General features: G+C 36.5%; 1 protein-coding gene and 1 long non-coding RNA gene across 14 annotated transcripts in view; one reads left to right on the forward strand and one right to left on the reverse strand.

Annotated features, from left to right (window-relative positions):
• The window catches only part of LOC145714572 (uncharacterized), a 95,009-nt gene that overhangs the window by 57,899 nt on the left and 13,751 nt on the right, over positions 1-23,359 (reverse strand). The gene's annotated exons all lie outside the window — the stretch shown is intronic.
• VSIG4 (V-set and immunoglobulin domain containing 4) overlaps positions 1-23,359 on the forward strand; it is a 40,980-nt gene that overhangs the window by 11,396 nt on the left and 6,225 nt on the right. For both annotated transcript variants that reach the window (XM_081794172.1, XM_081794173.1), the window contains exons 4-5: positions 15,222-15,284; positions 15,812-15,889. In XM_081794172.1, the coding sequence (XP_081650298.1) occupies positions 15,222-15,284; positions 15,812-15,889 (141 nt within the window). The remainder of the gene's footprint in view (positions 1-15,221; positions 15,285-15,811; positions 15,890-23,359) is intronic.

Below are 23,359 nucleotides of genomic sequence, written 5' to 3' on the forward strand. Positions count from 1 at the left end.
CTCCAACCCCTAGAAATCACTAATCTACTTTCTGCTTACTTACCTTAGAATACTTATCTATTCTGAGTATTTCATATTAATTGAACCATGCAATATGTGACATTTTGTGTCTGGTTTCTTTTACTTAGTATGATATTTTCAAAGTTCATCCATGGTGTAGCATGTATTAGATTTTCATTCTTTTTATTGCCAAATATTATTCCATTGCATGGATATAACACACGTTATCATTCACTCGTCAATTGATGGGAACTGGGGTTGTTTCTACTTTTTTGTTATTATGAATAATGCTACTAGTAACAATCATGTACATGTCTTCATTTGAATTTCATTTCAATTCGCTTAAGTATAAGAGTAAGAATGGAATTTCTGGGTCATATAGTCACTCTACACATATCTTTTTTAGTAACTCCTGAACTCTTTTCCAAAGTGGCTGTACTATTTTACATTCTCATCAGCAGTGTATGAGGGTTGCAATTTCTCCTCATTTTTCAACTTATTTTGCATTTTATTTATTAAATTATAACAAATTAAGTGGGTATGAAGTAGTATCACCTTGTTACACTTTGCATGTCCCTAGTGACTAATGATGTTGACTATCTTTTCATGTGCTTATTGGCCCTTTGTATGCCTTCTTTGGAGGATAGATTATTCAAATATTTTGCACATTATTTTTTATTGAAGTGTAGTTTATTGAAGTATACAATAGTATATTAGTTTCAGGTGTACAATGTGGTGATTCAACATTAATAAACATGAAGTGATCACCATGTATAGTCTAGCTACCATCATTTACCATACAAAGTTGTTATATATTATTACATATTATTGACTGTATTTCCCATGTTGTGCATTGTATCCCCATGTCTAATTTTATAAATGTAATTGTGCACATTTCAAAATTTGATTGTTTGCCTTTGTAATTGTTGAGTTGTAATATTGTTTCATATATTCTTAATGCTAGATTATTTTCAGATATATTGTTTGCAAACATTTTATGTCATTCTATAGGTTGAATTTCACTTTCTTGATAGAGTCCTTTGATACACAAAAGTTTTTAATTTTGATGAAGTCTAACCTATTATTTTTTTTCTTTTGATGCTTATGCTTTTGGTGTCATATCTAAGGATCCACTACCAATGCAAGGACACAGATATTTACTCCTATGCTTTCTTTTAAGAGTTTTAAAGTTATATCTCATATGTTTAGATCTCTGATCTATTTAGAAGTAATTTTTATATATAGCAGGAGACAGAGGGACCAATCTCATTATTGTATTCTCTGGTTGTCCCAGCATTATTAGTTGAAGAAACTATGCTTGCACAATGAATGGTCTTAGCAGTATTTTCAAGGTTGAATTTCGAGTTCACTGGTTTCTACAACTATAGTAAGGGTCAGGTGTGAAGGAGGATCTGGCCCTGGGCAATGTTAATGGCTCTAGGGTTCCTTACAAGCTGCAGCCACATTCAGCTGTGTAAACATGTCCTAAGGCCTTGTAACTTCTCCAGCCCTTCCCTTTTGAAGTCTTTTCCTTTATTGCTTCTCTCCTGCAACTCCCAAAGATCCCACTAAAAAGAAGAACTATACACCAATTTCCCTGTTGAATATGGATGCAAAAATCCTCAACAAGATATTAGCCAACTGGATCCAACAATACATTAAAAAAAATATTAGCCCTAAGTAAGTACAAAAAGATCAAGATCATACCGTGCATATTTTCAGACCATAATGTTATGAAACTTGAAATCAACTACAAGAAAAAATTTGGAAAGGTAACAAATACTTGGAGACTGAAGAACATCCTACTAAAGAATGAATGGGCTAAACAAGCAGTTAAAGAGGAAATTAAAAAGTACATGGAAGTCAATGAAAATGATAACACCACAACCCAAAACCTTTGGGATGCAGCAAAGGCGTTCATAAGAAGAAACTATATAGCAGTCCAGGCCTTCCTAAAGAGGAAAGAAAGATCTCAGATACACCAACTAATGTTGTGCCTTAAGGAGCTAGGAAAAGAACAGCAAACAAAACCCAAAACCAGCAGATGACAGGAAATAATAAAGATTAGAGCAGAACTTAATGCCATTGAAACCAAAATAACAGTAGAACAGTTCAATGAAACCAGAAGCTGGTTCTTTCAAAGAATTAACAAAACTGATAAGCTACTAGCCAGTTTGATCAAAAAGGAAAAAAAAAAAAAGGAAAAGACCCAAACAAATAAAATCAAGAATGTAAGAGGAGAGGTCACAACCAACACAACAGAAATAAAAACAATAATAAGGGAAAATTATGAGCAAGAATATGCCAATAAAAACGGGTAATCTGGAAGAAATGGAAAAATTCCTAGAAATGTGTACACTATCAAAACTGAAACAGGAAGAAATATAAAAATTGAACAGACCCATAACCAGTAAGGAAATCGAATTAGTAATCAAAAATCTGCCAGAAAACAAGAGCCCAGGGCAAGATGGCTTTCCAGGGGAATTTTACCAAACATTTCAGGAAGAGTTCACACCTATTCTCTTGAAGCTGTTCCAAAAAATAGAAATGGAAGGAAAACTTCCAAACTCTTTCTATGAAGCCAGCATTACCTTGATTCCAAAACCAGACAGAGACCACTCTAAAAGGAGAACTTTAGACCAATTTTCCTGATGAACATGGATGCAAAAATCTTCAACAAGATATTAGCCAACAGGATCAAACAATACATTAAAAAAATTATTCACCACGACCAAGTGGGATTTGTACCTGGGATGCAGGGCTGGTTCAATATCCACAAAAGAATTAACGTGATTCATCACATCAATAAAAGAAAGGACAAGAACCATATGATGCTCTCAAAAGATGCAGAGAAAGCATTTGACAAAATACAGCATCCTTTTTTGATAAAAACCCTCAAGAAAGTATGGATAGAAGGAGCATACCTGCAGATCATAAAAGCCATATATGAACGACCCAACACTAATATTATCCTCAATGGGGAAAAACTGACAGCTTTCCCCCTAAGGTCAAGAACAAGACAGGGATGTCCATTCTCACCACTGTTATTCAACATAGTATTGGAAGACTTAGCCTCTGTTATCAGAAAACACAAAGAAATAAAAGGAATCCAAATCAGCCTGGAGGAGGTCAAACTTTCACTCTTCACAGATGACATGATACTCTACATGGAAAACCCAAAAGATTCCACCAAAAAACTGCTAGAACTGATTCATGAATTCAGTAAAATGGCAGGGTATATAAAATCAATGCACAGAAATCTGTTGAATTTCTATAACAATGAACCAATAGAAAGAGAAATCAAGGAATCAATCCCAGGTACAATTGCACCAAAAACCATAAAATACCTAGGAATAAATCTTACCAAAGAGGTGAAAAACCATACACTGAAAATGATAGAAAGCTTATGAAAGAAATTGAAGAAGACACACACCAAAAGGGGAAAATATTCCATGCTCCTGGATAGGAAGAACAAATATCGTTAAAATGTCAATACTACCCAAAGCAATCTACATATTCAATGCAATCCCTATCAAAATAACACAAGCATTCTTCACAGACCTAGAACAAATAATCTTAAAATTTGTATGGAGCCAGAAAAGTCCCAGAATAGCCAAAGCAATCTTGAAAAAGAAAACCAAAGCAGGAGGCATCACAATCCCAGACTTTAAGTTGTACTTCAAAGCTACAGTCGTCAAGACAGTATGGTACTGGCACAGGAACAGACACTCAGATCAATGGAACAGAATAGAGAACCCAGAAATGGACACAAAAACGTATGGCCAACTAATATTTGACAAAGCAAGAAAGAATATCCAATGGAATAAAAACAGTCTTTTCAGCAAGTGGTGCTGGGAAAACTGGACAGGGACATGCAGAAGAATGAACCTGGACCACTTTCTTACACCATACACAAAAATGAACTCAAACTGGATGAAAGACCTCAATGTAAGACAGGAAGCCATCAAAATCCTCAAGGAGAAAGCAGGCAAATACCTCTTTGATCATGGCCGCAACAAGTTCTTACTCAACACGTCTCCAGAAGCAAGGGAAACAAAAACAAAAATGAACTACTGGGACCTCATCAAAATAAAAACTTCTGCACAGCGAAGGAAGCAATCAGCAAAACTAAAAGGCAATTGACAGAATGGGGGAAGACATTTGCAAATGACATGTAGTCTTCCTTTCCAATATTGATGTGTTTTATTTTTTTATTGCACAATTTCCTTGGTTAATACCTCAGTACAATGGTAAATAAGCATGGTGAGAGTGGACATAATTGTCTTGTTTTTGATCTTATAAGAAAAGCATTCAGTCTTTTACCATTAAGTACAATGTTTGCTGTATGTGTTTTTTTTTTAATGTTTTTTTATTTTTCAGAAAGAGTGTGAGCAGGGGAAGGACAGGGAGAGGGGGAGAGAGGTTCTGAAGCAGGCTTTTCTTTGACAGCAGCAAAACCCATGTGCGGCTCAAACTTGAACTGTGAGATCATAACCTGAGTTTAAGTCAGATGCTCAACTGATTAAGACACCCAGGTGCCCCATGTGCGTTTTATATAAAACTTTTATCAGGCTGAGAAAATTGCCTCTATTCCTAGTTTGCTTAATGTTTTTTTTTTTTTTTTTATAATTAAAGAGTGTTGGATTACGTCAAGTGCATTTTCTGTGTCTTTTTTATTAATAGAGTGTATTTCATTGACACATTTCTCCTATGTTGAATCAATCCTGCATTCCTGGGATAAACCCTAATGGTCATGGTACATAATCTTTTTAATATGCTTCTGGATTTTATATGCTTGTATTTTATTAAGTAGTTTTACATTTATATTCATAACGCATGGTGGTTTTTTTTTTGTTTTCTTTTCTTTTGATGTCTTTATCTGCTTTTGTATCAGGGTATACTGGTCTCATATACGAAGTTGGGAAGAGTTACCTTCATAGTTTTTGAAAGAATTGGTGAAGAATAGGCATTAATTTTTCTTTAAACCTTTTGTAGAATTCATCATTGAAGCCATCTGGGCCTAACCTTTACTTTGTGGGAAGGTATTGGATTAGAGATCCAATCTTTTTACTTGTTAAATTTCTACCTATTCGAGTTTTCTATCTCTTCTTTTGTCAGTTTTAATAGTTTGCAAATTTCTAGGAATTTCTCTTACATCTTAACTAGTTCATTGTCTTACAGTTATTCATAGTATTCCCTTAGAATTAGTTTTATTTCTACAAAGTTAGTAGTAAGGTCCTCTTTTTATTAAATATATTAAATATTTTAACAATTTGAGTTTTCTTTCTTTTTCCCAGGTTGGTCTAGCCAAAGGCTTGTCAATTTTGTTGATTTTCTTTAATAACCAAATTTTGGGTTTGTTGATTTTCTCTATTAATTTCCACTTACTATTTCATTTATTTCTGCTAAGTATTTTCTTTCTTCTCTTTGTTCTCTGTTTAATTTGTTTTTCTCTTTCTAGTTTTCATTTTAAGGTGGAAGATTAGATTATTGGCTTGAGAGCTTCCTTATTTTCTGAAGTAGGTATTTATAGTTATTAATTTTTCTTTGAGTACTACTTTCACTGCCTCCAATAAGTTTCAATATGTTGTGTTTTAATTTTTGATCATCTCAAAGTATTTTCTTATTTCCTGATAAGTTTCTTTTGACCCACTGGTTAATTGGGAATGTGTCATTTAATTTCCACATATTTGTGAATTTCTCTAATTTTCTTCTGTTAATTATTTCTAATTTCATTTCATTGTGGTTGGAGAAAATATTTTGCATTGTTTTAGTTGTTTCAAATTTACTGAGCCTGAATTTGTGGCCTAACATATGGTCTGTTCTGGATAATGTTCCATATGCACTTCAGAAGCGCATATATTCTGCTATTGTGTGGAGTGCTCTGTATATGTCAGTTAGAGCCATTTAGTTAACAGTCTTGTTCAAGAAATTTTGTTCAAGTCTTAAATTTTCTTCTGATCTTTCATCTAGTTTTTCTATCCATAATTGAAACTACAGTATTGAAGCCTCAAACTATTATTGTTTAATTGTTTATTTCTCTCGAAAATTCTGTCAGGTTTTGCTTCGTGTATTTTGGGGCTGTTTTATTAGAAGTAGTTATGTTTATAATTGTAATGTTTTCTTGATGGATTGACTCTTAAAATTATTAAATGTCTTTCTTTATCTCTAATAACAGTTTTTGTCTTTAAGTCTATTTTCTTGAATACTTGTATAGCTACCCCAGCTGTATTTTAGTTACTGTTTGCATGGTATATCTTTTTCCATACTTTCAAAACATTTATGTGTATGAATCCTACATATACATACAATGCAGTTAGATTGTTTTCTTTTTTAATGTAAGTTGTCTTTTTAAATTTTGTTGTGGTTTGAGTACAGTTGACAAACCATGTTACATTAGTTTCAGATGTACAACATAGTGATGCAACATCTCTATATGTTATGCTATGCTAACAAGTGTAGCTACTACTTGTCACCATACAATGCTATTACAATATCATTGACTATATTCCCTATGTTGTGCCTTTTATTCCCATGACTTATTCACTCCATAATTGGAAGCCTGTATCTCTTACTCCCCTTCATGCATTTTCCCTTTCCCCTAACCCCCATTCCCTCTGGTAAGCATCAGTTTGTTTTCTGTATGTATAGGTATGATTATGCTTTTTGTTTATTTGTTTATGTGTCTTGTTTTTTTAGATTCCACATAATTCCACACTACCAATCTTTGCCTTTAGATGTGATAATTTAATCTATTCATAATTAATATAATTGTTTACAAAACAATGTGTCTGCCCTTTTGTTATTTGTTTTATATATATCCTGTTTTTATTTCATTTTTCAATTTCCCCTCCTTTATGCTATTACTGTAAAAGATTACATCTTTATACATTATAATCACATTAACATTATTGCTTTATGTAGTTGTCTTTTAAATCAGAAAAAAATGAGTTACAAATAAAAATTCATTTATACTTTCTTTATATTTACTTATGTAGTTATATTTTTGATGTTTTATTTCTTCATGTTGATCCAAGTTACTATCTAGCGTCCTTTTATTTCCAATTGAAGACTACCCATAGGATTCTTCATACGACAAATCTGCTGGTGACAAACTCTCCCAGTTATTGTTAATCTTGGAATACTTTAATTTCTTCTTTGTTGTTAAATTGCAGTTTTGCTAAATATATAATTCTTGATTGAAATTCATTTTTTTAGTACTTTGAATATTATCTCACTGTCTTATGGCTTCCATTGTTTCTACTGAGAAATCAGCCATAAATCTTTTTTTTTACATGAATGCACGTTATTTTTTTAAATTTATTTCTTTAAATTCAAATTAGTTGACATACAGTGTAGTACTGGTTTCAGGAGTAGAACCCTGTGATTCATCACTTACACATAACACCCAGTGATCACCACAACTAGTGCCCTCCTTAATACCCATCACACATTTAGCCCATCTTCCCATCCACCGCCCCTCCATCAATCCTTAGTTTGTTCTCTGTATTTAAGAGTTTCTTATGGTTTGCCTCCCTCGCTGCTTTTATCTTATGTTTCCCTCCCTTCCTCTATGGTCATTTCTTTCATTTCTTAAACTTTATGAATGAGTGAAAATTGAGAATCTCATATATGATAACGTGCCTCTCTCTTGTTTAATTGGCTTTGGCTTTTGATTATGTGTCTAATTGTAGATGTTTTTGTTTTTTCAAATTTTTTTTTTCCTACTGGGGTTCATTGAGCTTCTTATATTTGAAGAATAATGTTTTTCATCAAATTGAGATTTTTAAAGTTATTTAAAAATAATATTCCATCTGTAATTTTCCATCCTCTCTTTTTAGGACTTTCATTATGTGTACATTGGTACACTTGATGGTGTCCCACATGTCTCTGAGGGACTGCTCACTTTTCCTCATTCATTCTATTTTCTGTTTTTGTGGCTAATTTCAATTGTCATCTTTTCAAGTTTAATGATTTTTTTGCCACGTTAATTAGCTCTAGTAAAATTTTCTCCCAATGATGTTTTCTTTTGGTTATTGTACATTTCAACTGAAGAAGCATTTGTAGATGGCTCCTGTTTTATAATTTATGTCTCTTTTGATATTGTCTATTTGGTTTGAATCAGTTTCATTCTTTTAGGTCTTCAGACATGAAATTTTTAATTTTTGAACAGATTTAAAATAATTTATTTAAAATCTTGGTTTAGTAAGTCTAATACCTGTACTATGTCAGAAACAGTTTCTTTTTTTTTTTTTTTTTTTTCTTTTTTTTTTTTTTTTTTAGTATTTCTGTTACTTTTATTAGAAAAAAAATTTTTGAAGCATGGGTTTATTAAACTACTGTATTTTTAAATTATACAAAACATACGTGTGTGTATATTTATGTACCTATAGATACATGATTATGAGGTTTATATTTGGTAAAATATTTTAATAATGCTTTTCGTATTAGTTGCCCTAGCTTATTTAGATAGGATTTTTTTTTATTTTTTTTAATTTTTTTTTATTTTTTAATATATGAAATTTACTGTCAAATTGGTTTCCATACAACACCCAGTGCTCATCCCAAAAAGTGCCCTCCTCAATACCCATCACCCACCCTGCCCTCCCTCCCACCCTGCCCTCCCTCCCACCCCCCATCAACCCTCAGTTTGTTCTCAGTTTTTAACAGTCTCTAATGCTTTGGCTCTCTCCCACTCTAACCTCTTTTTTTTTTTTTTTTTTTTTTTCCTTCCCCTCCCCCATGGGTTTCTGTTATGTTTCTCAGGATCCACATAAGAGTGAAACCATATGGTATCTCTCTTTCTCTGTATGGCCTATTTCACTTAGCATCACACTCTCCAGTTCCATCCATGTTGCTACAAAAGGCCATATTTCATTTTTTCTCATTGCCACGTAGTACTCCATTGTGTATATAAACCACAATTTCTTTATCCATTCATCAGTTGATGGACATTTAGGCTCTTTCCATAATTTGGCTATGGTTGAGAGTGCCGCTATAAACATTGGGGTACAAGTGCCCCTATGCATCAGTACTCCTGTATCCCTTGGATAAATTCCTAGCAGTGCTATTGCTGGGTCATAGGGTAGGTCTATTTTTAATTTTCTGAGGAACCTCCACACTGCTTTCCAGAGCGGCTGCACCAATTTGCATTCCCACCAACAGTGCAAGAGGGTTCCTGTTTCTCCACATCCTCTCCAGCATCTATAGTCTCCTGATTTCTTCATTTTGGCCACTCTGACTGGCGTGAGGTGGTATCTGAGTGTGGTTTTGATTTGTATTTCCCTGATAAGGAGCGACGTTGAACATCTTTTCATGTGCCTGTTGGCCATCCGGATGTCTTCTTTAGAGAAGTGTCTATTCATGTTTTCTGCCCATTTCTTCACTGGGTTATTTGTTTTTCGGGTGTGGAGTTTGATGAGCTCTTTATAGATTTTGGATACTAGCCCTTTGTCCGATGTGTCATTTGCAAATATCTTTTCCCATTCCGTTGGTTGCCTTTTAGTTTTGTTGGTTGTTTCCTTTGCTGTGCAGAAGCTTTTTATCTTCATAAGGTCCCAGTAATTCACTTTTGCTTTTAATTCCCTTGCCTTTGGGGATGTGCCGAGTAAGAGATTGCTACGGCTGAGGTCAGAGAGGTCTTTTCCTGCTTTCTCCTCTAAGGTTTTGATGGTTTCCTGTCTCACATTCAGGTCCTTTATCCATTTTGAGTTTATTTTTGTGAATGGTGTGAGAAAGTGGTCTAGTTTCAACCTTCTGCATGTTGCTGTCCAGTTCTCCCAGCACCATTTGTTAAAGAGACTGTCTTTTTTCCATTGGATGTTCTTTCCTGATTTGTCAAAGATGAGTTGGCCATACGTTTGTGGGTCTAGCTCTGGGGTTTCTATTCTATTCCATTGGTCTATGTGTCTGTTTTTATGCCAATACCATGCTGTCTTGATGATGACAGCTTTGTAGTAGAGGCTAAAGTCTGGGATTGTGATGCCTCCTGCTTTGGTCTTCTTCTTCAAAATTACTTTGGCTATTCGGGGCCTTTTGTGGTTCCATATGAATTTCAGGATTGCTTGTTCTAGTTTCGAGAAGAATGCTGGTGCAATTTTGATAGGGATTGCATTGAATGTGTAGATAGCTTTGGGTAGTATTGACATTTTGACAATATTTATTCTTCCAATCCATGAGCAGGGAATGTCTTTCCATTTCTTTATATCTTCTTCAATTACCTGCATAAGCTTTCTATAGTTTTCAGCATACAGATCTTTTACATCTTTGGTTTGATTTATTCCTAGGTATTTTATGCTTCTTGGTGCAATTGTGAATGGGATCAGTTTCTTCATTTGTCTTTCTGTTGCTTCACTGTTAGTGTATAAGAATGCAACTGATTTCTGCACATTGATTTTGTATCCTGCAACTTTGCTGAATTCATGTATCAGTTCTAGCAGACTTTTGGTGGAGTCTATCGGATTTTCCATGTATAATATCATGTCATCTGCAAAAAGCGAAAGCTTGACTTCATCTTTGCCAATTTTGATGCCTTTGATTTCCTTTTGTTGTCTGATTGCTGATGCTAGAACTTCCAGCACTATGTTAAACAAGAGCGGTGACAGTGGGCATCCCTGTCGTGTTCCTGATCTCAGGGAAAAAGCTCTCAGTTTTTCCCCGTTGAGGATGATGTTAGCTGTGGGCTTTTCATAAATGGCCTTTATGATCTTTAAGTATGTTCCTTCTATCCCGACTTTCTCAAGGGTTTTTATTAAGAAAGGGTGCTGGATTTTGTCAAAGGCCTTTTCTGCATCGATTGACAGGATCATATGGTTCTTCTCTTTTTTTTTTGTTAATGTGATGTATCACGTTGATCGATTTGCGAATGTTGAACCAGCCCTGCATCCCAGGAATGAATCCCACTTGATCATGGTGAATAATTCTTTTTATATGCTGTTGAATTCGATTTGCTAGTATCTTATTAAGAATTTTTGCATCCATATTCATCAGGGATATTGGCCTGTAGTTCTCTTTTTTTACTGGGTCTCTGTCTGGTTTAGGAATCAAAGTAATACTGGCTTCATAGAAGGAGTCTGGAAGTTTTCCTTCCCTTTCTATTTCTTGGAATAGCTTGAGAAGGATAGGTATTATCTCTGCTTTAAACGTCTGGTAGAACTCCCCTGGGAAGCCATCTGGTCCTGGACTCTTATTTGTTGGGAGATTTTTGATAACCGATTCAATTTCTTCGCTGGTTATGGGTCTGTTCAAGCTTTCTATTTCCTCCTGATTGAGTTTTGGAAGAGTGTGGGTGTTTAGAAATTTGTCCATTTCTTCCAGGTTGTCCAATTTGCTGGCATATAATTTTTCATAGTATTCCCTGATAATTGTTTGTATCTCTGAGGGATTGGTTGTAATCATTCCATTTTCATTCATGATTTTATCTATTTGGGTCATCTCCCTTTTCTTTTTGAGAAGCCTGGCTAGAGGTTTGTCAATTTTGTTTATTTTTTCAAAAAACCAACTCTTGGTTTCGTTGATCTGCTCTACAGTTTTTTTAGATTCTATATTGTTTATTTCTGCTCTGATCTTTATTATTTCTCTTCTTCTGCTGGGTTTAGGCTGCCTTTGCTGTTCTGCTTCTATTTCCTTTAGGTGTGCTGTTAGATTTTGTATTTGGGATTTTTCTTGTTTCTTGAGCTAGGCCTGGATTGCAATGTATTTTCCTCTCAGGACTGCCTTCGCTGCATCCCAGAGCGTTTGGATTGTTGTATTTTCATTTTCGTTTGTTTCCATATATGTTTTAATTTCTTCTCTAATTGCCTGGTTGACCCACTCATTCGTTAGTAGGGTGTTCTTTAACCTCCATGCTTTTGAAGGTTTTCCAGACTTTTTCCTGTGGTTGATTTCAAGCTTCATAGCATTGTGGTCTGAAAGTATGCATGGTATAATTTCAATTCTTGTAAACTTATGAAGGGCTGTTTTGTGACCCAGTATATGATCTATCTTGGAGAATGTTCCATGTGCACTCGAGAAGAAAGTATATTCTGTTGCTTTGGGATGCAGAGTTCTAAATATATCTGTCAAGTCCATCTGATCCAATGTATCATTCAGGGCCCTTGTTTCTTTATTGACTGTGTGTCTAGATGATCTATCCATTTCTGTAAGTGGGGTGTTAAAGTCCCCTGCAATGACCACATTCTTATCAATGAGGTTGCTTATGTTTATGAGTAATTGTTTTATATATCTGGGGGCTCGGGTATTTGGCGCATAGACATTTATAATAGTTAGCTCTTCCTGGTGGATAGACCCTGTGGTTATTATATAATGCCCTTCTTCATCTCTTGTTACAGCCTTTAATTTAAAGTCTAGTTTGTCTGATATAAGTATGGCTACTCCAGCTTTCTTTTGGCTTCCAGGAGCATGATAAATAGTTCTCCATCCCCTCACTCTCAATCTAAAGGTGTCCTCAGATCTGAAATGAGTCTCTTGTAGACAGCAAATAGATGGGTCTTGTTTTTTTATCCATTCTGATACCCTATGTCTTTTAGTTGGCGCATTTAATCCATTGACATTCAGTGTTATTATAGAAAGATATGGGTTTAGAGTCATTGTGATGTCTGTATGTTTTATGCTTGTAGTGATGTCTCTGGTACTTTGTCTCACAGGATCCCCCTTAGGATCTCTTGTAGGGCTGGTTTCGTGGTGACAAATTCCTTCAGTTTTTGTTTGTTTGGGAAGACCTTTATCTCTCCTTCTATTCTAAATGACAGACTTGCTGGATAAAGGATTCTCGGCTGCATATTTTTTCTGTTTAGCACACTGTAGATATCGTGCCAAGCCTTTCTGGCCTGCCAAGTTTCAAAGGAGAGATCAGTCACGAGTCTTATAGGTCTCCCTTTATATGTGAGGGCACGTTTATCCCTTGCTGCTTTCAGAATTTTCTCTTTATCCTTGTATTTTGCCAGTTTCACTATGATATGTCGTGCAGAAGATCGATTCAAGTTACGTCTGAAGGGAGTTCTCTGTGCCTCTTGGATTTCAATGCCTTTTTCCTTCCCCAGTTCAGGGAAGTTCTCAGCTATAATTTGTTCAAGTACCCCTTCAGCACCCTTCCCTCTCTCTTCCTCCTCTGGGATACCAATTATGCGTATATTATTTTTTTTTAGTGTATCACTTAGTTCTCTAATTTTCCCCTCATACTCCTGGATTTTTTTATCTCTCTTTCTTTCAGCTTCCTCTTTCTCCATAACTTTATCTTCTAGTTCACCTATTCTCTCCTCTGCCTCTTCAAGCCGAGCCATCGTGGATTCCATTTTGTTTTGCAATTCGTTTAAAGCGTTTTTCAACTCCTCGTGACTGTTCCTTAGTCCCTCGATCTTTGTGGCAAGAGATTCTCTGCTGTCCTGTATACTGTTTTCAAGCCCAGCGATTAATTTTATGACTATTATTCTAAATTCACTTTCTGTTATATTATTTAAATCCTTTTTGATCAGTTCATTAGCTGTTGTTATTTCCTGGAGATTCTTCTGAGGGGAATTCTTCCGTTTGGTCATTTTGGAGAGTCCCTGGCGTGGTGAGGACCTGCAGGGCACTTCCCCTGTGCCTCTTCCGTGGGCCTCTAGTCTGCGCTTGACTCCGGAGACTCCCTTCTGCTAATCCTCTGGCGGTTTTCTGGGTTCTTTAGGCAGGTGTAGGTGGAATCTAAGTGATCGGCAGGACGCGCTGTGAGCCCCGCGTCCTCCTACGCCGCCATCTTCCGGCACCCAGAAACAGTTTCTATTCATTGAGTTTTTACCTGTTTATGAGCTGTACTTTCTAATTTTTTTGAATATCTCATATTTTTGTTGAAAACTGTTTTTTAAACAGTTTTTTTTTATATTTTTATATTTTAAACAATATAATGTAGCAATTCTGGAAGCCTGATTCTCTCTCTCTTTCTCCAGGGCTTATTGTTGGCATTGCTTGTTGTCTTAGATACTGTTTATTTGTTTAGTTACTTTACTGAACTAATTCAGTACAGTCTTGTATTCTTTATCATGGATGGCCAACAAAGTCTCTGCTAGTTTAGCTTGATAGTTAGCAAATGATTAGATAGAGAATTCCTTAAATACCTAAGACAAACAAATGTCCCACTCTTTTCTAAAGAGCTCTGTTGGCTGTAGAAATATGTCCTTAACACTAACCCAGGAAGCTTATAACTGCCATAACCTTCACTCCCTGCTTATGCAGAGCCCCAAGGGTAGCCAGAGGTAAGGACTTATGACCTTCTTATGTCTTTCCTGAACATGAACACAGCACTATGCTTGGCAAGTGCATTCCTTCTAGATTCTTAGGAATGTGTCAAAGATTTCCATAGCCCCTATTGACATTTAATTCTTCAGTTTTTCCTTTTAAACTTTTTGTCAGCCTCTTGTTTCCCTCAACTGTTATCCATTGCTTCAAGCAGATGTATGACACATATATCCTTTTCCCAAGGGAGAATTTTAGCACGGAGTAATCAATATAGACAAGCGTTTTGAGTCAGAGAACCGACACACATGTCAAATAATGACAGTTGTTGGAAACTAAACTGTTCTGCTAACTCAAGGCTACTAATGGCCTGGGAGGAGTAATGGATTTAGAAAAAGTTAAAATGCCACAAAATTGCTGTTATTAACAACATTTAGCTGTTTTTATCCTAAAAATGCTCCCTGGATTGATGCAAAACCTCTAGCTATTTTTTTTTTATTTTGGAAAAAAGTTGATTTTTGTTTGTTTGTTTGTAGAAAAAGTTGATTTTTAAAAACTTTGCCAGTTATTTTATTGCTTTTGTACAGAAGTAAATACCCAGAAGTCATAACTCTACCATTTCCACTGACATCACCCATAGCCACCTTCTTTGTAATACTTCCTAAATCTCTCTCAAGAAAATTAATAGCTAAATTTCATAAGTTATTAAAAGCAAAATATGTCTTTTTAATCCATGTTGAAAGATGCTCAGGACTATAGCTACACATTTATTAGAGGCCTATGAATCCTGGCTTAATCTTGCCTTAGAAAGATGTGAAGGATGACCAGGTAACGCCCAACTTTTCAGCATCATAAGAAAAGTGTTGAGACAGGTCCAGGTATGGAGCTGACTGACCCTTACTTACTTTCTCCTACTTAGCTTTCTTTATTACTTACTTAATAATTTCTCCAGACCATTCAACTGTTCACTCAAGGGTACCAGGGCCCTTGACTGGGCTCCCTTTTCCTTGCAGACTCTTCCAAGTCACTCAAGACTAATACTGAGACACCTACAACCATGCAATCTCCCTTGAAAGGTGAGTTTTACTATGGTTCTGTGGGTGCAATAGAGGTCTGAAATGATGTCATGGAAACCAAAGAAGGTTCAATGCCATTATATTTGTAATAAGAGGTTACTGGGTTCCTCAGAGAAAACATAGCAATAACAGAATGGAAATAAAAGAAAGGGAGAAATGATTAAAATGTTGTGAAGAAGTAGAATAATGAATATGTATATTCTTCTTTGTGAGAACATCTGAGGCAAAAGTAAGAAAAGAGAGTACTCATGTTGGAAAAGAGAAAACTCTGACTTATGTTTTGCTCCTAATCTGACTTTCTGTGGAACTTTGGATATGTTGCCCACCCTCCATGGGCCTCTTCCCACCACCAACAGTAAGAAACTAAGATACATCATCCCATAGTACCAGTGGTCAATTCCTTTCCAGGAATTCTGGAAAGCTCAGAATAAATTCCCAGTGAAGGTACCCAAACTTTTCAGCCACCCTTTGCCTCATAGTTTTTGGATGGAAAAGAGGCCTCTGATCCTAATACCTTGTTCTTATAGCAACATCTACAGTGACCTCATTTTGGAAGTGGACCACTGAAGTGGATGGCTACTCTGGGGACACCAGTGCTGAAACAGGTAAGGAAAAGGACAGGACTTCTATCTTTCCTTCTAGGCTCTGAACTTTGCAACTGAAACTTTTCACAATACACACTATTCTGTGGCATTCAACTCTTCAAATGAATGCTGCACAATTGTCAAAGGCCCTGGAGATGAGCTTAATGGGTGGGATGGGGAGGGACAGATGCAGATTCAGTAATGAGTCAGAGTGTGGTTAAGCGGTAGTTGTGTTTTTAGCTGGTTTACTGTTGTCATAGTAATACACCTCCCAAACACTCTAAGCAAGAATAGGAATTGGACTATGACCTCAGCCAGCTCTCTTAGGGATGTAGGTATTGGATCATATAAGGATAATGTGAGGGCCTCGTTACTTGAGCTCTTAACCAGGGCTCACCAAGAAGCTTGCAGCTGATTTCTGAGTTCTCGAGAGTTTCAAGGATCCCTAAGTCATGGTATCAAAGATCCAAACCCTGAAGAGAAGCTTGTTTTCCCTGGAACTTAGCTTTTTTGCACTGGTATGCCTACATTGATTGTTAAAATAGTGAAATATAGGGGCGCCTGGGTGGCTCAGTCAGTTAAGCGTCCGACTTCACCTCAGATCATGATCTCATGGTCCGTGGTTTCATGCCCCACATCCGGCTTTGTGCTGACAACTCAGAGCCTGGAGCTTGCTTCAGAATCTGTGTATCTGTATCTCTCTGTCCTTCCCCTGCTTTCTCTTTCTCTCTCTCTCAAAAATAAAAGTGATTTTTTTTTCAAAAAATAACGAAATGCGTTCATACTACTTGATAATTAACTACTTCCCTTAATAATCAAGATCCCCATTATCAGCAGAGCTGCCCTCACTTATCCCTTAGAACTCTCCAGATCACACATTGTCCTGCAACAAAAGTGTGTAGTAGAGACCCCAAGTTTATAGTAAACATCTATTTCGATTAGCTGATGCTAAATAGTGATGACTGTCACTATTGGTCTCATTCTCTGATTGTATACCGTTAATGGTGGACTTCTTAATGCCCATGTACTTCTCCCCTTTTGGCTGCACAACATTTTATCTTTAGGCATAGCCCAAAGCTGTTTTGTGGGCTACTTTTGAACTGCCACCTTTGGTTTGAAGGTTTCCATATTGCATGGCTTTTGCAGGGCAACATCCAATAAGACAAGGGAGATGAGAAGATAATTTTTGGAGAGTTATTTTGATAAAATGAGAAGATAACCCCAAGGGAATGGAAATTTTCAGATATTGGGTGTGTGCATTGCATCCTCTATCAAGTTTTGTTCTTGTTGTTGTTTTGTTTGTTTTTGTTTTTGTTTTTACTACTTGATTCCCTCCAAGGGAGATTCTTCCTTAAATCTCTAATGGTTTATAGCTTGGGTTCTCTTATTCCATCCTAAAGCATCAGAATACACATTCTTCTCAAGTGCACATGGAACATTCTCCAAAGTAGATCACATACTAGGTCACAAACCAGGCCTCAACAAGGACAAAAAGACTGAGATCATACCATGCATATTTTCTGACCACAGCACTATGAAACTTGAAGTTAGCCACAAGAAAATTGGAAAGACTGCAAATACATGGAGATTAAACAACATGCTACTATAGAATGGATAGGTTAAGAAAGAAATCAAGGAAGAAATTTTTTAAATACATGGAAACAAATGAAAATGAAAACACAATGGTCTAAAACTTTTGGGATGCAGCAAAGGTGATGATAAGAGGGAAGTATATAGAAATACAGGCCTACCTCAAGAAGCAAGAAAAATATCAAACAACCTAACCTTACACCTAAAGAAGCTAGAAAAATAACAACAATGAAGCCTAAAACCAGAAGGAGTAGGGAAATAATAAAAGTTAGAGCAGAAATAGATGATATAGAAACTAAAACAACCAAACAAAAACAGTAGAACAGATGAATGAAACCAGGAGCTGGTTCCTTGAAAGAATCAATAAAATTGATAAACCCCTAGCCATACTTATTAAAAAGAAGAAAGAAAGGACCCAAATAAATAAAATCACAAATGAAAGAGGAGAGATAACAACCAACACCACAAAAATAAAATTATAGGAGAATATTATGAAAACTTGCATGTTAACAAATTGGACAATCTGGAAGAAATGGAGAATCAAAAAATCAAAGAAATACAGCTTGGATTCTCTCAGCTTCAATCACAGTTCTGGGGACCACAAATACTAGTTGTTTTTATTTTTTTTTAATTCAAGTATAATTAACACACAGTGTTATATTAGTTTCAAGTATACAATGTAATGATTCAACAATTCTATACACTGCTGAGCACTCATCACAATAAGTGTACTCCTAATCCCCTTCACTTATTTTACCCATCCTTCCACCCACCTCCCCTATCACAATCACCAGTTTGTTCTCTATATTTGAGTGTTTTTTGTTGTTTCTTATTCTATTTGTTTCATTTCTTACTTAAATTCCACGTATGAGTAAAGTTATGTGTTATTTGTCTGTCTCTGACTTACTTATTTCACTTAGCATTATATCTTCTAGATCTATTTTATTCAAATGACAAGATAGTACTTTTTATAGGTGAGTAATATTCCAGAGAGAGAGCACAAGTGGGGGAAGGACAGAGAGAGAGGGTGAGAAATAATCCCAAGCAGACTCCATGCTGTCAGCACAGAGCATAATATGTGCTTCATCATATGAACCATGAGCTCATGACCTGAGCTGACATCAAGAGTCAGATGCTTAACCAACTCAGCCATCCAATGCCTGATATTCCAGATTTATAGACAAAGTATTTTAGGGTCTGGCAAAAATAAAGCCAGTTGTAGCAACAAATCCTAAGGATAATTGAGTTTCTTTCTCTACCCCTCTCTATCCACTGATCTCACCCCTTAGATTCAAAATATTGTAGCTATAAGTGCATTAGACATTATACAATCTTTTCACTAAACTTACGGGGAAACTAATACATACTCAATAATTTGACTAAAGTCACTAAAATTTATTTTTTTAAGATGGCTATAAAAATAAGTGCCTCAAACTTAGTGCCTTAAAATAACACAAATCTATTATCACACACTTCTGGAGATCAGAGGTTTGACACTTTGAGCTAAGATCAAGGTATCAGCAGGGCTGTGTTTTTTCTGGAGGCTTTGGGGAAAAATTAGTTTCTTTTTTTTTTTTTCTAGCTTCTAGAAGCTGCTCATATTCCTTGGATCTTGGTCTCCTTCCACCATTTTCAAAACTAGCAATGCAGCATCCTCAAGTCTCTCTCTAATTCTGACCTCTTTTGTTTTCCTCAACTTTTTAAAAATTTATTTATTTATTTTGAGAGAGAGAGAGAGAACATGAGCAGAGTAGAGGCAGAGAGAGGGGAAAGGAAGAGAATCCCAGGTTGTCTCTGCAGTATCAGCGCAGAGCCTGATGTGGGGCTTGAACTCACTAACTGTAAGATCACGACTTGAGCTAAAATCAAGAGCTGGTTGCATAGCTGACTGAGCCACGCAGGTGCCCCACCCCTCTTTAACTTTTAAAAGACTGATTACATTGAGCCCACCAAGGTAATTCAAAATAATCTCCCCATCTCATGGTCAGCTAATTAGCAACTTTAAATATATCTGCAACTTTAATTCTTCCTTACAATTTAAACTAAAATTCTCACATGTTCTGGGGATTTGGATGTGGACATTTTTGGAGAACTATTATTCTGCCTACCACAGTCATACAGCAAGGAAATAACAGATCCAAGACTAAAAGCCCAGTCCAGTGGTTTCCTTCAGCTTATAGGCATAATTGGGATAAACTCAGGAGACTCTAGAAATACGTTTTGAGGAAAAAGAAATCTGAATACTTGCCCAGAAAGTGTGAAGAAAATAATTCTTTTGGCTAGACATAATTGACCAGAGTATCAATTAGGTAGCATTTTGTGAAGTGGGGAAGTCAAGGTACTATTTTCCTTTAAGAGAAGGTGAAAATATCTTGTCTTGGCCCCCTGGAAAGCCTGGATGACTAGTTCAAATGCCCAAGCCAATCAGCCATCAGTTAGTGGGCTTGGAAGATTGTATTTATACATGGAGTCTCTTGCCTCTCTCAACTCTTTCTCATAGGTTTCGGGTCTTGCTTGTCTCTCTGGATAGAAAATAAAGCCAGGAGAAAATTAAAAATGGAAAAGAAAATGTTATCTCGCGCTCCCTGGTTGGCTAGTTGGTTAACTGGCCGACTCTTGATTTCAGCTCAGGTCGTGATCTCACGGTTTGTGCTTTTCAGCCCCACATCAGGCTCTGTGCTCACAGTGCAGAGCCTCCTTCAGATCCTCTGTTTCCCTCTCTCTTTCCCTCACCCACTACTGCTCTCTCTCTCTCAAAAATAAATGAATGTTTAAAAAAATAAAAAATTTAAAAAAAGTTATGGGCTGGTTGGGCTGTTCCTTGGAGTTTCTGTTTTTAAGCTCATTTTCTTTTTTTTTTTTATTTATTTTTTTTTATTTATTTATTTTTTTTAATATATGAAATTTACTGTCAAATTGGTTTCCATACAACACCCAGTGCTCATCCCAAAAGGTGCCCTCCTCAATACCCATCACCCACCCTGCCCTCCCTCCCACCCCCCATCAACCCTCAGTTTGTTCTCAGTTTTTAACAGTCTCTAATGCTTTGGCTCTCTCCCACTCTAACCTCTTTTTTTTTTTTTTTTTTCCTTCCCCTCCCCCATGGGTTTCTGTTATGTTTCTCAGGATCCACATAAGAGTGAAACCATATGGTATCTGTCTTTCTCTGTATGGCTTATTTCACTTAGCATCACACTCTCCAGTTCCATCCATGTTGCTACAAAAGGCCATATTTCATTTTTTCTCATTGCCACGTAGTATTCCATTGTGTATAAAAACCACAATTTCTTTATCCATTCATCAGTTGATGGACATTTAGGCTCTTTCCATAATTTGGCTATGGTTGAGAGTGCCGCTATAAACATTGGGGTACAAGTGCCCCTATGCATCAGTACTCCTGTATCCCTTGGATAAATTCCTAGCAGTGCTATTGCTGGGTCATAGGGTAGGTCTATTTTTAATTTTCTGAGGAACCTCCACACTGCTTTCCAGAGCGGCTGCAACAATTTGCATTCCCACCAACAGTGCAAGAGGGTTCCTGTTTCTCCACATCCTCTCCAGCATCTATAGTCTCCTGATTTCTTCATTTTGGCCACTCTGACTGGCGAGAGGTGGTATCTGAGTGTGGTTTTGATTTGTATTTCCCTGATAAGGAGCGACGTTGAACATCTTTTCATCTGCCTGTTGGCCATCCGGATGTCTTCTTTAGAGAAGTGTCTATTCATGTTTTCTGCCCATTTCTTCACTGGGTTATTTGTTTTTCGGGTGTGGAGTTTGATGAGCTCTTTATAGATTTTGGATACTAGCCCTTTGTCCGATGTGTCATTTGCAAATATCTTTTCCCATTCCGTTGGTTGCCTTTTAGTTTTGTTGGTTGTTTCCTTTGCTGTGCAGAAGCTTTTTATCTTCATAAGGTCCCAGTAATTCACTTTTGCTTTTAATTCCCTTGCCTTTGGGGATGTGCCGAGTAAGAGATTGCTACGGCTGAGGTCAGAGAGGTCTTTTCCTGCTTTCTCCTCTAAGGTTTTGATGGTTTCCTGTCTCACATTCAGGTCCTTTATCCATTTTGAGTTTATTTTTGTGAATGGTGTGAGAAAGTGGTCTAGTTTCAACCTTCTGCATGTTGCTGTCCAGTTCTCCCAGCACCATTTGTTAAAGAGACTGTCTTTTTTCCATTGGATGTTCTTTCCTGCTTTGTCAAAGATGAGTTGGCCATACGTTTGTGGGTCTAGCTCTGGGGTTTCTATTCTATTCCATTGGTCTATGTGTCTGTTTTTATGCCAATACCATGCTGTCTTGATGATGACAGCTTTGTAGTAGAGGCTAAAGTCTGGGATTGTGATGCCTCCTGCTTTGGTCTTCTTCTTCAAAATTACTTTGGCTATTCGGGGCCTTTTGTGGTTCCATATGAATTTCAGGATTGCTTGTTCTAGTTTCGAGAAGAATGCTGGTGCAATTTTGATAGGGATTGCATTGAATGTGTAGATAGCTTTGGGTAGTATTGACATTTTGACAATATTTATTCTTCCAATCCATGAGCAGGGAATGTCTTTCCATTTCTTTATATCTTCTTCAATTACCTGCATAAGCTTTCTATAGTTTTCAGCATACAGATCTTTTACATCTTTGGTTTGATTTATTCCTAGGTATTTTATGCTTCTTGGTGCAATTGTGAATGGGATCAGTTTCTTCATTTGTCTTTCTGTTGCTTCACTGTTAGTGTATAAGAATGCAACTGATTTCTGCACATTGATTTTGTATCCTGCAACTTTGCTGAATTCATGTATCAGTTCTAGCAGACTTTTGGTGGAGTCTATCGGATTTTCCATGTATAATATCATGTCATCTGCAAAAAGCGAAAGCTTGACTTCATCTTTGCCAATTTTGATGCCTTTGATTTCCTTTTGTTGTCTGATTGCTGATGCTAGAACTTCCAGCACTATGTTAAACAAGAGCGGTGACAGTGGGCATCCCTGTCGTGTTCCTGATCTCAGGGAAAAAGCTCTCAGTTTTTCCCCGTTGAGGATGATGTTAGCTGTGGGCTTTTCATAAATGGCCTTTATGATCTTTAAGTATGTTCCTTCTATCCCGACTTTCTCAAGGGTTTTTATTAAGAAAGGGTGCTGGATTTTGTCAAAGGCCTTTTCTGCATCGATTGACAGGATCATATGGTTCTTCTCTTTTTTTTTGTTAATGTGATGTATCACGTTGATCGATTTGCGAATGTTGAACCAGCCCTGCATCCCAGGAATGAATCCCACTTGATCATGGTGAATAATTCTTTTTATATGCTGTTGAATTCGATTTGCTAGTATCTTATTAAGAATTTTTGCATCCATATTCATCAGGGATATTGGCCTGTAGTTCTCTTTTTTTACTGGGTCTCTGTCTGGTTTAGGAATCAAAGTAATACTGGCTTCATAGAAGGAGTCTGGAAGTTTTCCTTCCCTTTCTATTTCTTGGAATAGCTTGAGAAGGATAGGTATTATCTCTGCTTTAAATGTCTGGTAGAACTCCCCTGGGAAGCCATCTGGTCCTGGACTCTTATTTGTTGGGAGATTTTTGATAACCGATTCAATTTCTTCGCTGGTAATGGGTCTGTTCAAGCTTTCTATTTCCTCCTGATTGAGTTTTGGAAGAGTGTGGGTGTTTAGAAATTTGTCCATTTCTTCCAGGTTGTCCAATTTGCTGGCATATAATTTTTCATAGTATTCCCTGATAATTGTTTGTATCTCTGAGGGATTGGTTGTAATCATTCCATTTTCATTCATGATTTTATCTATTTGGGTCATCTCCCTTTTCTTTTTGAGAAGCCTGACTACAGGTTTGTCAATTTTGTTTATTTTTTCAAAACACCAACTCTTGGTTTCGTTGATCTGCTCTACAGTTTTTTTAGATTCT

This window comes from Panthera onca, chromosome X (genome assembly GCF_046562875.1).
Source record: "Panthera onca isolate mPanOnc1 chromosome X, mPanOnc1 haplotype 2, whole genome shotgun sequence".
Taxonomy (NCBI): domain Eukaryota; kingdom Metazoa; phylum Chordata; class Mammalia; order Carnivora; family Felidae; genus Panthera; species Panthera onca.